At 36.5% G+C, this 17,996-nt stretch overlaps 1 protein-coding gene across 1 annotated transcript in view; it reads left to right on the plus strand.

The window, feature by feature from the left end:
• The window catches only part of LRRIQ1 (leucine rich repeats and IQ motif containing 1), a 189,908-nt gene that overhangs the window by 82,055 nt on the left and 89,857 nt on the right, over positions 1-17,996 (plus strand). Inside the window, exon 17 of the mRNA XM_055342046.1 lies at positions 7,056-7,175. Coding sequence (XP_055198021.1) covers positions 7,056-7,175 — 120 coding nt within the window. The remainder of the gene's footprint in view (positions 1-7,055; positions 7,176-17,996) is intronic.

Consider the following 17,996-nt stretch of genomic DNA (forward strand, 5'->3'; position numbering starts at 1 on the left):
GTTTTTTGAGTTATTACACATCTTTGGATATTTTTGTTATAGTACTTAGCTTTCCCCAACTAACATAAAGGACATAGGATATACCTTGAGAGATAGATAGGGTCCATTGTAAATATGTAAGAGAATGGAATTCTAGGTAGGATAATGGATATAAAAGAACCTAGAATTTCATGTTACTGGAATAATAATGAGAGGTTATAGTGCAACTGGGCTGCCATAACAACCAGAGAATATAGAATGAAAATGGCTGGGAATGTGTGAAGGATTTTAACAGGAAACAAATATATAGTATGTTCTGGATGTGAGAGTTGGTCATAGTTGGAGGAAAAAAAAAGATGTCATATATGTCTAATATAAGCAGAATTGCCACCCAGGAAATTAATTTGAATTTGTGAGACATGAATGATGAATTAATCGTAGATGGGGATTAGTTTACTGGGGAAAAGTTGAAACCTTGACAGAAAGAGATAAGCTTAGAAGAAGAATCCAAACATTTTATATGTTACCATTATTTCTCATATACTGGATAGAGATGGCTGGAACTTGAATCGCTGGCCCTATGTTAGATTTCAGGGGGGAAATATCTGTTTCACACCAGAAAGACACACACTGTGTATTGTATTTTAGAGCTTTGTAGAAGTCCTATCCCTGATGAATGGGGCTGAATCCATTGTGAACCACACCAAGCCAATCCTTGTCATTGAAGGCCTGAATTAAAGAGTTCTCTTTAGACCTTCTTTTCCCTAGTTCTGCACGTCACCTTGATATCTTCTATAACCAACCTACCTCTTTCCACTCATAACTAGATAATTTGAAACACATCCCAGATATCTTTCTTTTATAAATATCTCAGTCTGAATTTCTGTAAGACCTATTGTTTTAAGTATTACCAAACTAAAAATTGAAAATTATTTTTCATTATCACCAAATATCAAATCAATATTCAAATTTCTTTGCTGTTTTACAAATGTTCATTTACAGATTTTTCTTGATCAAAATATAGGTAAGGTCGTCATTCTGCCTTCAGTTTAAATGTTAAGTCTTTTAAATATATAGCAACCTCCTCTCTTTTTTCTTTGCAGTTTATTTACTAAGGAAACCAGGTCTTTTGTCCTGTAGTTTTCTACTTTCTGAATTTTTCCAGATGCATTCCCATTGTATCACTTACATATTTCTTGCTCCCTTATTTTCTGTAAGTTGGTAGGTTTTAAAATTTGATATGATTTGCATTTGACTTTTTATCAAGAATATTTCTTAAGTGGTGGTGTGTATTACAGTGAGGAAGTACATAATATCTAGTTGCCTCTCTTTTTGGAATATTAGTGACCACTGATAATCATTGCCTAGATCAATTCTTGTATTAATAGTTTGCAAAATAGAGGGGGGAGGGGCAAGATGGCGGAAGAGCAGGGTCCCCAAATCACCTGTCCCCACCAAATTACCTAGATAACCTTCAAACCATCCTGAAAATCTACGAATTCGGCCTGAGATGTAAAGAGAGACCAGCTGGAATGCTACAGTGAGGAGAGTCCGCGCTTCTATCAAGGTAGGAAGACGGGGAAAAAGAAATAAAGGAACAAAAGGCCTCCGAGGGGGAGGGGCCCCGCGAGGAGCCGGGCTGAGGCCGGGGCGAGTGTCCCCAGGACAGGAGAGCCCCGTCCCGGAGGAGCAGGAGCTGCACCAACCTTCCCGGGCGGAAAGGGGCTCGCAGGGAGTTGGAGCAGGACCCAGGAGGGCGGGGATGCCCTCGGGCTCCCGGGACACTAACAGACACCTGCGCCCCGGGAGAGCCCACACCCTGCGGCCGAGCTCCCTAAGGGCTGCAGCGCGCACGGCGGGGCCGGAGCAGCTCGGAGGGGCTCGGGCGGCGGCTCCGCGGAGGGGGCTGCGGGGCGGGAGCGCGAATCCACCAGCGCAGGCTCCGGAGCACAGGGCGCCGGGACCCAGCCCAGGATCCGGCCTCCCCCGGGACAGGCAGAGGCCGGGAGGGCCCAGGACAGCGAGGACGCTCCTGCCCCGAGCTGAGCAGATCAGCGGCCCCGCCCCGGAGCCTCCAGGCCCTGCGGACGGAGAGACCGTGAGCCCCGAGCCCCGTAGTTCCTGCGGAGGCTGAATCCAGGCTTCCAGAGTTGCCATAGCAACTGCGACTGTTCCTCCTGAGGCCTCACGGGGTAAACAACCCCCGCTGAGCCCAGCAGCAGGCAGGGGCAGAGCAGCTCCCCCAAGTGCTGACACCTGAAAATCAGCACAGCAGGCCCCTCCCCCAGAAGACCAGCTGGACGGACCAGTGATACTCCCCCGTGTTCCAATACAACTTGTTTTTGGCCACTCTGCACTGAGCAAAATGACTAGAAGGAAAACCTCACCTCAAAAGAAAGAATCAGAAACAGCCCTCTCTCCCACAGAGTTACAAAATCTGGATTACACTTCAATGTCAGAAAGCCAATTCAGAAGCACTATTCTACAGCTACTGGTGGCTCTAGAAAAAAGCATTAAGGACTCACGAGACTTCATGACTGCAGAATTTAGATCCAATCAGGCAGAAATTAAAAATCAATTGAATGAGATGCAATCCAAACTAGAAGTCCTAACGACGAGGGTTAACGAGGTGGAAGAACGAGTGAGTGAAGAACGAGTGAAGACAAGTTAATGGCAAAGAGGGAAACTGAGGAAAAAAGAGACAGACAATTAAGGGACCATGAAGACAGATTAAGGCAAATAAATGACAGTCTAAGGAAGAAAAACCTACGTTTAATTGGGGTTCCCGAGGGCGCCGAAAGGGCCAGAGGGCCAGAATATGTATTTGAACAAATCCTAGCTGAAAACTTTCCCAATCTGGGAAGGGAAACAGGCATTCAGATCCAGGAAATAGAGAGATCCCCCCCTAAAATCAATAAAAACCGTTCAACACCTCGACATTTAATAGTGAAGCTTGCAAATTCCAAAGATAAAGAGAAGATCCTTAAAGCAGCAGGAGACAAGAAGTCCCTGACTTTCATGGGGAGGAATATTAGGGTAACAGCAGACCTCTCCACAGAGACCTGGCAGGCCAGAAAGGGCTGGCAGGATATATTCTTCGTCCTAAATGAGAAGAACATGCAACCAAGAATACTTTATCTAGCAAGGCTCTCATTCAAAATGGAAGGAGAGATAAAGAGCTTCCAAGACAGGCAGGAACTGAAAGAATATGTGACCTCCAAACCAGCTCTGCAAGAAATTTTAAGGGGGACTCTTAAAACTCCCCTTTAAGAAGAAGTCCAATGGAACAATCCACAAAAACAGGGACTGAGTAGATATCATGATGACACTAAACTCATATCTTTCAATAGTAACTCTGAACGTGAATGGGCTTAATGCCCCATCAAAAGGCGCAGGGTTTCAGACTGGATAAAAAAGCAGGACCCATCTATTTGCTGTCTACAAGAGACTCATTTTAGACAGAAGGACACCTACAACCTGAAAATAAAAGGTTGGAGAACCATTTACCATTCAAATGGTTCTCAAAATATACCCTAAAAACTATAGAACACTTCTGAAAGAAATTGAGGAAGACACAAAGAGATGGAAAAATATTCCATGCTCATGGATTGGCAGAATTAATATTGTGAAAATGTCAATGTTACCCAGGGCAATTTACACGTATAATGCAATCCCTATCAAAATACCATGGACTTTCTTCAGAGACTTAGAACAAATTATTTTAAGATTTGTGTGGAATCAGAAAAGACCCCGAACAGCCAGGGGAATTTTAAAAAAAGAAAACCATATCTGGGGGCATCACAATGCCAGATTTCAGGTTGTACTACAAAGCTGTGGTCATCAAGACAGTGTGGTACTGGCACAAAAACAGACACATAGATCAATGGAACAGAACAGAGAACCCAGAAGTGGACCCTGAACTTTATGCTCAACTAATATACGATAAAGGAGGAAAGACGATCCACTGGAAGAAAGACAGTCTCTTCAATAAATGGTGCTGGGAAAATTGGACATCCACATGCAGAAGAATGAAACTGGACCACTCTCTTGCACCATACACAAAGATAAACTCAAAATAGATGAAAGATCTAAATGTGAGACAAGATTCCATCAAAATCCCAGAGGAGAACTCAGGCAACACCCTTTTTGAACTTGGCCACAGTAACCGGAGAAGGACAGTGTATGTTCTCATTCATTTGGGGAATATGAATAATAGTGAAAGGGAATATAAGGGAAGGGAGAAGAAATGTGTGAGAAATATCAGAAAGGGAGACAGAACATAAAGACTTCTAACTCTGGGAAATGAACTAGGGGTGGTGGAGGGGGAGGAGGGCGGGGGGTGGGGGTGAATGGGTGACGGGCACTGAGGGGTACACTTGACGGGATGAGCACTGGGTGTTATTCTGTATGTTGGTAAATTGAACACCAATAAAAATTAATTTATAAAAAATAGTTTGCAAAATATTGGTACTCTACATATAATTTCTTCATTTATTAAATAAAATATGTCAGTAAAGAGAAACGTTGTTTAATTGACTATTTAGTTACCTTGAGGTACAGTTTATCCTGGAAAGGCAGGTTAATTTCTTGATGACTTTTTTTTTTTTACCAATATTTAGATTAATGAGGTTTCTTAGCATCCTTCAGAGGTCCCCATGATACGTTCTATCGTAATGTACACATAAACTTTAAAAATATACGATATATTTAATTCCATTGCAGTCTTATTCTTATCGGTGCTCAAATTGTCCCTTATTTGGCCAAGATAGCTTCAGTTAGGCTTTTGTGACACAATTCAGTGTTTTTTAAAATTTCCCTTGCTTTTCAATGTGCTATGATGTTTTGGGTTCATTTTGTATACATTTTGCCCCAGGCCTGGACTCAGTCATTGCTCCAAAGATCTTTGATTACTTTAGTGGGAATAATACTTAGAGACCAGTCTGGATTTTAGGTATGCATTAGGGGTATTAGGAGTGTTGTTGCTACTGGTATGGTCATTGTTTTTAGAAATTTTTCATTGTGGTGAGTTTACAAATACATATCTTAAAGAAAAAAATGCATCATAGGTTCATACTGATATTATAAAATTAAATTTAGGACTTCAGGATTTTTACTTACTTGATTTTATATTTGTATTTCTTTTCTTCTATGGGAAGTTTTGGTTCCAATGAATGACATTAATATAATTGTTCTTTTTCTTTCTTCCCCTTTTCACTCCCCCTTCTGTGTGTATGCGTGTGTGTGTGTACATGTGCACATACATAGTGGAAATTAACAAAGATCATACAAATGAGAAAACAACACAAGCTATTCTATTTATTCAGAGAGTACTGTAGCAAGGAAGTCAGCTACCATCACTTGCCTTTAGCATAGGCTCAATGGCAGGAAAGGGAATAGGAAATCTTTAGAGTGGAGAAAGAGAGAGAGAGAGAGAGAGAGAGAGAGGTCTCCAGATATGGTCTAACTGAAGGTTTTGGAATGGGGAAGATAGAACGTGGGCAGCTAGAAGTAGGGCATATTCTGTGATTGGTTAGGAAGCATATTTGGTGATCTCTGGTTGGTCCTGAGTTAGAAGTAGGGACAAAAAAAAGGGAGGCAGACAGTCATGGATTGACCAAGTCTTTTTTTTTTTATAAATTAATTTTTTATTGGTGTTCAATTTACCAACATACAGAATAACACCCAGTGCTCATCCCGTCAAGTGTCCCCCTCAGTGCCCGTCACCCATTCACCCCCACCCCCCGCCCTCCTCCCCTTCCACCACCCCTAGTTCATTTCCCAGAGTTAGGAGTCTTTATGTTCTGTGGATTGACCAAGTCTTGATCATTTTTGGCTAATTGCTGCTGAGGTTGTGGTTTGGCTTTCTAAGTTGGTTGCTTATGAGGTTGTGGGTGACTTCTATTGTCATATATAGTCTGGCTATTGTCTATATATTCCACTTCTCAAGATATATGTTTTCTGTAATAGCAATACCAATATTATTGTTACTAACAATATGATTATGAAAACATTTAAGTTATCTTTTGTAATTAAATTTGTCTTTTGAGTATATTTCACTAAGAATATAGTCAAACAAATCTATTTTAAAGTCACTTTAAATGTGCGTATGCCCATAGCATGAAAACATATTTTTTCCTTTCTTCAGGAATTCCTTTTTATTTCATATTTGTTTGTTTTATAATTATCTTAAGCATTTGCACAGGTTTGCACAATTCCAAAGTAAAATCTAAGAAAAGTATATTCAGAGAAGTCTGGCCTCTGTTGCTGAATCTTCTATTTTCTGCCTCTATACTATAGTTAATTTTTAAATGTAACTTCATAAGTTATACTTTTACCTTTTAAATATTAGCAGCCACATATATATATTTAAATATATATAAGTTTGTGTAATTTATATGTTTATTATATATTTATATACAGTCTTTCATAGATAAATGGTAGCATGCAACGCATACTTATTTTTTTATACTTATTGTATCCTGGAGCTCACTCACTAGCTCTTAGTCTCTAAAAGCTGCTGTGTTCTTGGAGTAATGGTTAGGAAAGCTTTCTCTATTCCAACATTACTGAGGAATCTGAATGATTTTAATTCTATTTTATGTACTTAGTTTATTTTAAAATGAAATTAGTTAATAGTTATGGGCCAGGATAGTACTTCTCTAATACAGCCATTTGTATACGTTGAAATTTTCCTAAATGTGTTAGTTTATTTTATACATAATTATTTGAAAATTAGAAAAATTGGTTTTCCTTTGTATCTCTTTCTTTTAGTTTAGAACGGGTCCTGGTGGAATTGTCAGATAATTGATTGGTTGACCTACATGTGCAGTTGAGGGAGTTTTAAAGATTCTTTTCTGCTTACCACAAGAAAAGTCTCCTGAGATTCAGAACTTTAGACATATGCAGTTGTTTAATTTATCTTACAGTTTTAAGTGTCACATAAAGTTCAAAAAACAGATTATTGAGCCATTAAACTAAGGTCTTAGATGTTTTATCTTCCTAATGGGATAACACAGAGAATCTGGTTTGTAGTTTGATCTATAACCTTGTATAACATGCTTTAAATTTTTGTTTAGGCAGTTTGGAAGGGCTTTCTTTTGAGAAAGAAACTGACAACAGCTTTAGAGGCTATTAAGAATGAAGAATCTGAAGAAGAATATGAAGAAATAAACTTAGAGGATTTTACATTTGATGAAGTAAGTACCAACTACAAAATATAAATACTGGTCTTAAAAATTTTTTAGCATACTATTTTGGAGCTAAATCCATTTCTAAGATTTTTATCATCTTAATGCTATGTTATAGATTTTTTTAAACAACACTTGAAAAAGTATACTTCTAATTTCTTAATATCTTATCTACTCTATAGTGTGTATAGTGTGTAAACGTGGTCATGGAATATTTACAAGAGTTTCTGGGTGCTCTCTGACTAGATTTATATAATGTTTTATCAGTTATCCTTCATTAAATATAACTCTGAGCCTATTTATGCTCTGCTTAACTTTATTTTATAGTTTTTTGTTGCCTAGAAAAATGAGACCACCATCTTTAAATTGTTATTTAGGAATTCCATAGTAAGGTAGCACATTATACAGTCATCTATACCACTAGTTTTCTGTGGGTTCCATATGCCTCAACCAAATTGAGCACCGTTTTATTGTATAGAGCATTTGCCTTTCACATTCTGGTTTACCTCTCTTTGCTTTCTCCTCTTCAGACAGTTACAAACACATAAACAGCATTCAGATGAAGATGTAGAACATATGAACACCCCCAGACTTCCTCATGCCTCTGTAGTATTCATATCTCCATTGTTAGAGATTAGTTTCCCTCATATTTGAACTTCCTAAAAGTGGAATCATGTAGTATGTACTCTTCTTTCACCTAATAGTATGTCTGTGAGATTTATCTATGTTGTTGAATGTCATTGTATATATACCACTCTTTTGAAAATACCACTTTTTATCTATTATTTACAATATATCACCTTTTAAAAGTATATTCTACTATTGGAAGATATTTGTTGTTATTTCTAGTATTACCTATTATGCTTAAACGCTATGAACATTCTTGTGCATGTCTTTTGACATGCATATTCACCTTCTTTTAGGAATAGGATTTCTGAGCCTTAACTTTTATCTAGGTTTAGTAGATAGTGCATAATGTTATTCTAAATTGATTATATCAGTCCTATCAGCAAAATATGAGGATTTCAGAGAAGCTTAATCTTCACCAGGACTTTGTATTTTCATGTCTTTTTCTTCCATTCCAGTAAGTTTGTAGTGGTATCTTATTGTTTTAATTTGCATTTCTGTCATAATTAATAATGTTGAATACCTTTTAGTGTGCCTCCTGGTCATTTAGTCAGTTTTATGACATGATCAAGTGTTTGCATATTTTTCCATTGAGTTGTGTATTTTTTTTTTCATATTGACTTGTAGAAGTTCTTTATATATTCTGAATATCACTCTGTTTTCCCTTGAAAATATCCTGCTTAACCTCTGGAGTTTACCTTTCCACTGTCTTTCTCATTAATTTTAATGAACAGAATATTTCTAACACAAATTAAAAACAAAAATTTTAATTTTTGTGACCTGTAAGAAACCTTTGCTTACTCTTAGATTATTAAGATATTCTAGAAACTTTATTAACTTTCAGCATTTAAGTCCAGATGCATCTGGAATTAATTTTTGTGTATAGTATGAGGAAAGGGTTATGTTCCCTTGGATCAAATGAACATTGAATGAATGAATGAATTTTTAGACTATGAATTTTTTAAATCCATGAACATAGACTGTCCTACCATTTGTGTAAGCCATTTAAAATTTCTGTCCACAATGCTCTGTAGTTTTCTTTGTGGTGGTCTTGTACATTTTTGGTTAGATTTATTTCTAGGTAATTGATATATTCTGATAATGTATTTATTTTTGTATATTGACCTCATATTCAGCCACTTTGTTGAAAGTTTATTAGTTTTAGTAGGTTATCTTTAAAGTCTTTTGTATTCTGTATATATAATCATGTCATCTGAGAATAATTAAAGTTAAAGGAAATCTTATGATGAAAGGGTCAATGATATAATGTTTTAACTATACAAAATATGTACGTCCTAATAATGTAGATTCAAAGTACAAGGCAAAATTTGACAGAACTAAAGCTCATTAAAAAAAAAAAACCCACAATCATAGTAGGAGATACTATTATTTTTCTGAAAATAACTGATAGAATCCCTCCCCTCAAAATCACTAAGGACTAAGGAGATTTTTTTAAAAATATTTTATTTATTCATGAGACACACACACAGAGAGAGAGAGAGAGAGAGAGAGAAGCAGACACAGGCGGAGGGAAAAGCAGACTCCATGCAGGGAACCTGATGTGGGACTCGATCCCAGGTCCCCAGGATCAGGCCCTGGGCTGAAAGCAGCGCTAAACCACTGAGCCACCTGGGTTGCCCAATTTTTTTTAAAAAAAAACAACAAATAAGCCTGAAGTAACTGACACCTTAATAGCAACATACTTAACACTCCTTTCGAGTACACATGGAACATTTCCCCAAATAGATTATATGTTGAGACACACCTACAAGAAACAAAAAAATCAATTTCACATCAAACTCTTCCAGAAAACAAAAATAGGGGAAACACTTCACAATTAAATGCTCAAAGCCAGCATAACCTTGACATCAAAATCTAGTTTCCCTCTTTAACTAAATGCCTTAGTGGCCTCTTCCTCCAGTATTTTCATATGTAGTTATGAAGTAGTTATGTAGCTTTCTTTTGATGGTAATTTTATAGTAGTATATATTTTTCTAACCATTCCCATTCAACATTTCTGTGTTTTATATTTAAAGTGTGACTCTTATAAGAGCATATAACTGGATTTTGTTTATTTTTATATTCTATTCTGACATTTTTTTCATTGACATATTCAGATTATTTTATTTTAATATATAAGTAGGTTTATAAATACCATCTTTGTCCTATGTGTTCTATAGTCCTTTTTTCATTTTTTATTACCTTCTCTTATATGAATCAGGTTTTTGTTTGTTTTTCTCCTTCCCTCCTTCATTAGCTTGTTAGTTTGTGGTTATGTTTTTCTATATGCTTCATTTCTTCTTGGATTAACATGCTTCCATCTGGTTTTATTTTCCTTCCCCTGAAGGATTTTCTTTAGTAATTATTTAACTTCAGGTGAATTGTTTTATTGGTTGAACTGTTCTCTTACTTTAAATTTTGAAGGATATTTTCTCTAGGTATAGAATTCTAGGTAAAGTTTTGGTATTTAAAGATGCTATTTCATTAGCTTCTGACTTTCATGGACTCTGTTGAAAAGTCAGTAATAAGTCGTGTTTTATCCTTCTCTAAAGATATCCTCCCACTCCCATTCCCAAGACTACTTTTATTTTTTTAAATTTTTTTTTCCAAGATTACTTTTAAGATTCATTTTCTCTGTTTTTCAGCATTGCTATGATTTTATTTGTATTTACTCTGCTTGTAGTAAGGAGGTCATATGGCTTCTTGAATCTGTGATTTATGTCTTTCATCAATTTTGGATATTTCTTGACCAGTTATTTCACACGTATAGTCTGTTTTATTATTTCTCTTCTTTGAGGTAAAATGGTTCCCAAAATATACATTTAGAATTTCTCACCATTTTATATGTGTCGCTTAGACTCTCTTTTGAATTATTCTTTTTTTGCTTCTCTGTTTTAATATGAATGTTTTCTACGGACCTATCTTGTAGTTTACTAATCATCCCTCTTGAGCTATATTTTAGCCTATATTTTGAATTCTTAATTTTAGTTATTGCATTTTTAGACCTAGAATATTTACTTGATTATTTATTGTAAATTCTGGTTATGTTGAAGTTTTCTATCATTTCCTATATTTTCAAGATTTTCAGTTAATTGCAACATATGGATCACTTGTAGGTTTATTTCCATTGACTGCATATCTCTTGCATTTTGAGGAAACCAATTCTCTTTTTTAGCATTTAACCTTTGATTAAGTTTCAGACATATATGGAAAAAATGTAAAGACCCTGCAAGATGTTTTCTTTTTCTAAAGAGAATTTAATTTTAATTTTGCAGGCAGATAGCACATGGGCAGAGATTCTTTTGAGGCTTGTTTTCAAGCTTTAATAAAGCCCTAATAGGGCTGATGATATTTCTGGTTTCTCTTGGAGGTTAAGCTAATATAGTGTCTTAACAAAAAGTGGCGTGTTTACCAGGTCATCCTCACCTTGCTTTTCCCTCAATTCTAATACCTTTTTCCACAGCATAAAGTGACTGAAGAAGTTTCTTCTTGGCTTTTAGGACTCCAGGAGTTCCTATTGCCCTTTGACTCTAGGTTTCTTTCCTACACATATTCTGCATGGAATTGGAAAACAAATGAAGGGAAATTTAATACGTGACTTTGAGCTCACATTTCTAAAACTTTAGAGAGTAGAAGTACTCAAACTAAATCCTGACCCATTGGTCATCCAACAGGTGTCAAATTAACAAGAGTTTGTCACACTAACACTTCTCTACCTACAATTCCTCCCTATCGAGATAAGCCCTTATGGCACTTATGGAGTAGAAAAGTAAAACATATAACACATCAGTTTCTACTCTACAATTCAGATATACAAGCAGCAACAACAACAACAACAACATATTGGATTAGCCTAGAGAGCCCTATTAACAAAATAACTTGGGCAGCCCAGGTGGCTTAGAAGTTTGGCACCTGCCTTCAGCCCCGGGCATGATCCTGAAATCCTAGGATCAAGTCCCACATTGGGCTCCCTGCATGGAGCCTGCTTCTCCTTCTGCCTGTGTCTCTGCCCCTCTGTGTGTGTGTGTATGTGTGTGTGTGTGTGTGTGTGTCTCATGAGTAAATAAATAAAATCTTTTTTAAAAAATAACTTTAGTGCCTCCTCCACTGTGAATCATGTCTAAACTCCATCAGTTGAATGAATGTGGCTCATACCCCATGAGTCTGGGGAAGCATAGTGCTCTTTAGCACAGAGTAAAACACTCACTATCTTCCCAGGGTGTTAGCTATATAAAGATCCTTGAATAGATAGTCTGGAAAGAAAGCTGTCACAAGACATGCAGAAACGGAGACCCTTGGAGTATTGTCTCCCAAAATTAAACATCTATTTTATATTACTCATAATGAACCTCAGAAACAGTGATGAATAAAACATTTTTTGGGCCTTGAATCCACAGAGTAAAGTGATCTTTTTAAAAGAATTATTTTACCAGAAGTTTTTTTTAAATAAATTAATTTTTTATTGGTGTTCAATTTACCAACATACAGAATAACACCCAGTGCTCATCCCGTCAAGTGCCTCCCTCAGTGCCCGTCACCCATTCACCTCCACCCCCCGCCCCCCTCCCCTTCCACCACCCCTAGTTCATTTCCCCGAGTTAGGAGTCTTTTTCTTCTCCCTTCTCTTATATTCCCTTTCACTGTTATTTATATTCCCCAAATGAATGAGAACATATAATGTCTGTCCTTCTCCGATTGACTTACTTCACTCAGCATAATACCCTCCAGTTCCATCCACGTTGAAGCAAATGGTGGGTATTTATCGTTTCTAATGGCTGAGTAATATTCCATTGTATACATAAACCACATCTTTTTTATCCATTCATCTTTCGATGGACACTGAGGCTCCTTCCACAGTTTGGCTATTGTGGACATTGCTGCTAGAAACATCGGGGTGCAGGTGTCCCGGCATTTCATTGCATCTGAATCTTTGGGGTAAATCCCCAACAGTGCAATTGCTTTACCAGAAGTTTTAATAAACCTAGGTCTCAATTTCCTTTAGGGGGAAATATTTCCCATATAATATCTGTAATAACAAATAAATACATTCCCCATATAGTATCTGTAATAACAAATACATATTTCAATAGTAGATATATTAAGTCTAATATGGCATAGTGATCTACAGTGGAACTTTTATTTTGCAGCTTTTAAATTACAGTGTAATTTTAGTGTGATTTTTTTTACTTTTAAATTATAAAGTAATTTAGTTGATTTAACTTAACAAGGTTTATTTTCTGTTACTTAATACTGGTTAGAAGCCAACATGTAAAAAAAGGAAAAATATCTTTAAATTTAAATATTACAAGTCCTCTTATGAGTCCCTAAATCTAGAGAAAACGAGAAAAGCTAATATAAAATTATCTAGAAAACCAACCACAACAGTCAAATTTGGATTTGTTTTTGTCTCAGACCCAAGTAAAATTCAGTAAGTTAGCAGGAATAATTTTTGAGAAGGAGGCAAATGTGTCAAGCTGGGCAACTTTTAGCTCTGGAGTTCATGTTTGATCCCTACCTCAAATCTCAAATTAACTTCAAGAGTATTACATATTCCAGTACGTTGTTGGAAAATAAACAAGTGCTATCTAAATTATAGACAAAGGAAAAGATTAAAGTTACATTTTGTTTGATAAAAAGAGGTACATATGGCATATAACAGCAATCTCCAAAACTATGAGCCACCATGCTTTTGCACTGGGGATGGAGGAGAGGGTTTATTTATTTTTATTTATTTATTTATTTATTTATTATTTATTTATTTATTTATTTATTTATTTTTATTTCTAAGATTTTATTTATTTATTTGACAGAGAGAGCACAAACCAGGGGAGAGACAGAGGGAAAGGAAGAGAAAATCTCAAGCAGACTCCCTGCTGTGCACAGAGCCTGATATGGGGTTGATCCCAGGACCCTGATATCATGACTTGAGCCAAAGTCAGATGCTTAGTTGACTGAGCCACCTAGGTGCCCGGTAGAAGACGGTTTAGAAAGTGAGATTTGAGATTCATAACATGCCAAGTTTCCAAACTCTAAGGATTCTAAGATGCTCCAAAAGTTATCAGGAAGTATTAGAAAGAACTATACTGGGGATAGTAAGAGGCAACTTGGGCAGAAGAGGAGGAAAGTGTTGGGATGGGGAGGGGATAGTGAACGGAGGAGGAACAACATCAAGTCATGACTTGTAGCATTTCTAGGACTTGTTCAATTCTAACTGACTTGTGTCTTAGGACAAGTCTGATCCTAGTTTCATGCATCAAATAAAATCAGATAGATGGCCTGAAAAATTTTGCATATATACACCCAAATAAACACGAATGTTATTAGTAGCCCTTCTTCCTGATAGCCTTATATTCTAGATTCTCAAAGTTAGATCGTAGATTAATGATTACTTCTCTGATCAAAAGCCAAATACATGTATATCTGATCAAATGTTATATTGTGAACACAAAGTTACAGATTTATAAGTTCAAGTTCATTTTTAATATGTAAGTAAATTTGCTAGTAGTCTTCTAATAAGCAGAAAGCTTTCCAGATCCTCAGTTGTAAGTTAAAGAATATCTGAACAGAAGGTTTTCTTAAGCAATAACTATAATTTGTATAAATGTCCAGTGGTAAGCATGATATATTAACATACATTTTTAAAACAGTAGTATATTTATAATCTTGGCCAATTCCTCCTGACATTTTGAGATTTTTTCCAACATTCAAAGTACTGCCAAATATACTTGATATTAATAAGCTTGAACTCACATAAATCAGTAGTCTTAGTAACATTTTATGGTTGTGATTGTATAATTACTAAAAGTATCTTTAGCATTTTATACTAAGCCTTCTCTATGTTTCTAGAAATTTCTGAGATAGTGGTTAAATAATTGTTCTGGAATCTTATGAAAGTTTGTGACCTTGCATTAAAAAAAACAATAAAAACTATTTTCAAAGTTTTCTGCACTTCTAGATGTCAATTTAAAGACTAAATTTTTCCCAGACTTGGTATAACTTCTTTGAGAAAGAGACTTCATTAACATGTATATGATATGGCAAAGAAATCACTCTTTCTGAGTCTTTGTGCTTCTGTAGAAAGAAAATAGCTGGAGTTCTAGAGAATATAAAATAGGAGGTGGTTGGCAGGTGTTTAAAAGAAAAAATAAAAAAATTAAAAATTAAAAAAAAATGTGTGCATGTCTGTGTGTCTGTGTATGTGTGTTTACACAACAGTGTATAAATAACTCTCCTTGTCTACCAATACTGACCCTTTCCATAATCAGTCCTCAAGTGGCACATTATTCTTTAAATTTTCTTCCAATTTTTTTATTGTAGCAAGATACACATAAAATTTACCATCTTAATTTTTAAGTGTACATTCAATGGTATTAAATACATTCATAAAGTTGTGCTAACCATCACCACCATGTAATCCATATCCAGAACTTTCTTCATCCTGTAAAACTGAAACTATATAGTTATTAAACAATAACTCCTCAATCCCACTGGAAGTTATAACACTCCAGTTTGAATTTATACCCTCTAACTTCTTTTTCTAAAAAAAATTAATTTTTATTGGTGTTCAATTTACCAACATACAGAATAACACCCAGTGCTCATCTGGTCAAGTGTCCCCCTCAGTGCCCGTCACCCATTCACCCCCACCCCCCGCCCTCCTCCCCTTCCACCACCCCTAGTTCGTTTCCTAGAGTTAGGAGTCTTTATGTTCTGTCTCCCTTTCTGATATTTCCCACACATTTCTTCTCCCTTCCCTTATATTCCCTTTCACTATTATTCGTATTATGCTGAGTGAAGTAAGTCAATCGGAGAAGGACAAACAGTGTATGTTCTCATTCATTTGGGGAATATGAATATACCCTCTCACTTCAATAGTATCCCAAAACTTGCTCTTTTACAGCTCCATCTCTACCTCTTTCAGTTGTTGATATCACAAAATTACCTCTTTATAAACATAAACCAATAATTCCTTTAAATGCATTAGTATCTTAAATTATGTAGGAAATTAAATATGGAGTTATAAGCCAAAGTTACAATAATACTAGCTTTTAAACTAATAATTATTTTTATGTATTAGTCTCCTTAAATCATGTAGGAGACAAAAAGTAGAGTTACGAACTGCCATTACAATAATACTAGCTTTTAGAATTTCCCATGTATTTATCTTTACTGAGATCTTTGGTTTTTTTCATGACTTCAAACTGCTATCTAGTCTCTTCATTTCAACCTGCAGGACTCCCTTTAGCATTTCTTTCAGGGCAGATCTAGAGGTAATAAACTCTCTCAGCTTTTGTTGATCTGAGACTGTTTTAATTTTTCTCTTGATTTTGAAGGACGGTTTCGACAATATAAGAATCTTGTTTGGGGCACCTGAGTGGTTCAGTGGTTGAGCATCTGCCTTTGGCTCACGTCGTGGTCCCGGGTTCCTGGGATCAAGTCCTGCATCAGGCTCCCCGCACAGAGCCTGCTTCCCTCTCTGCCTATCTATGCCTTTGCGTCTCTCTCATGAATAAATGAATAATTTTTTAAAAAATCTTGGTTTACTGTGTTTTTCGTTTTGTTTTTTCTTTTTTTTAAAGATTTTATTTATTTATTCATGACAGAAACACAGAGAGAGAGAGAGAGGCAAAGACACAGGCAGAGGGAGAAGCAGGCTCCATGCAGGGAGCCCGACGTGGGACTCCATCCTGGGTCTCCAGGATCATACCCAGGCCTGAAGGCGGTGCCAAACCGCTGGGCCATTGGGACTGCCCAGTTTTGTTTTTTTTAACTTGCTGCACTTTGAATATATCAGCTCACTGCCTTCAGGACTTCAGAGTTACTGATAAGAAATCTGCTAATGTCTTATGAGGATTCATTGTATGTGACAAGTTGCTTCTCATTGGCTTCTTTCAAGTTTCTCACTTTGGCTTTTGAAAGTTTGATTATGGGTCTCGGTTTGGGTCTCTGAGTTCATTGTATTTCTTTTTTTTTTAATAAATGTATTTTTTATTGGTGTTCAATTTGCCAACATATAGAATATCACCCAGTGCTCATCCCATCAAGTGCCCACCCATCCCATCAGTGCCTGTCACCCAGTCACCCCCACCCCCCTGCCCACCTGGGAATACTTCTTGAATCTATATTTTGTTCTCCATTCCCACTGACATTGACTTAATTTACATTACTGGTATCAATTGCCAAGATAATTATCAGAGGCTATAATTTACCTCTAACAAATGTTTTTTTTTTCCTTATTTTCCATTCTTTCCTTCTTTACAAGATACAAGATTACAAGATTTCCTATTTGCAAGATAAGCTATTGCATAGCATTAGATGATCCTTGCAGATACTGTTTTTTTTTTTTTTTTTTTTTACGTTTCTGTGCTATTGCTGTTCTCTCTCCTTGAATGGCTTTCACTCCTTATTGTGTATATATAAGTTGTACCAACTCTTCATACCCCAATGCAAATGATTTCTGTTCTCCCAAAGTCTGCCTTCATCATAAGCCTCTTCTCCTCTTGCTCTTTTCCCTTTTCCAATGCAATTTTCTCTTTACCTTTATAGGGGCACTAATCACTGCATAACTTGTCATACTTTATTTCTTCTACTATACTCCAACTTTTTAACATAAGAATCCATGTCTAATTAATCTTTACATCTCTGATACAAGCTTAGGATGGCTGGTTCTGTCCTTTTCTTTTTTCTTTTTTTTTTAAATAAATTTATTTTTATTGGTGTTCAATTTACCAACATACAGAATAACACCCAGTGCTCATCCTGCCAAGTGCCCCCCCAGTGCCCATCACCCATTCACCCCCAACCCCCGCCCACCTCCCCTTCCACCACCCCTAGTTCGTTTCCCAGAGTTAGGAGTCTTCATGTTCTGCCTCCCTTTCTGATATTTCCCACACCTTTCTTCTTCCTTCCCTTACATTCCCTTTCACTATTATTTATATTCCCCAAATGAATGAGAACATATAATGTTTGTCCTTCTCCGATTGACTTACTTCACTCAGCATAATACCCTCCAGTTCCATCCACGTTGAAGCAAATGGTGGGTATTTGTCGTTTCTAATGGCTGAGTAATATTCCATTGTATACATAAACCACATCTTCTTTATCCATTCATCTTTCGATGGACACCGAGGCTCCTTCCACAGTTTGGCTATTGTGGCCATTGCTGCTATAAACATCGGGGTGCAGGTGTCCCAACGTTTCATT

This window comes from Nyctereutes procyonoides, unplaced genomic scaffold (assembly GCF_905146905.1).
Source record: "Nyctereutes procyonoides isolate TBG_1078 unplaced genomic scaffold, NYPRO_anot_genome, whole genome shotgun sequence".
Taxonomy (NCBI): domain Eukaryota; kingdom Metazoa; phylum Chordata; class Mammalia; order Carnivora; family Canidae; genus Nyctereutes; species Nyctereutes procyonoides.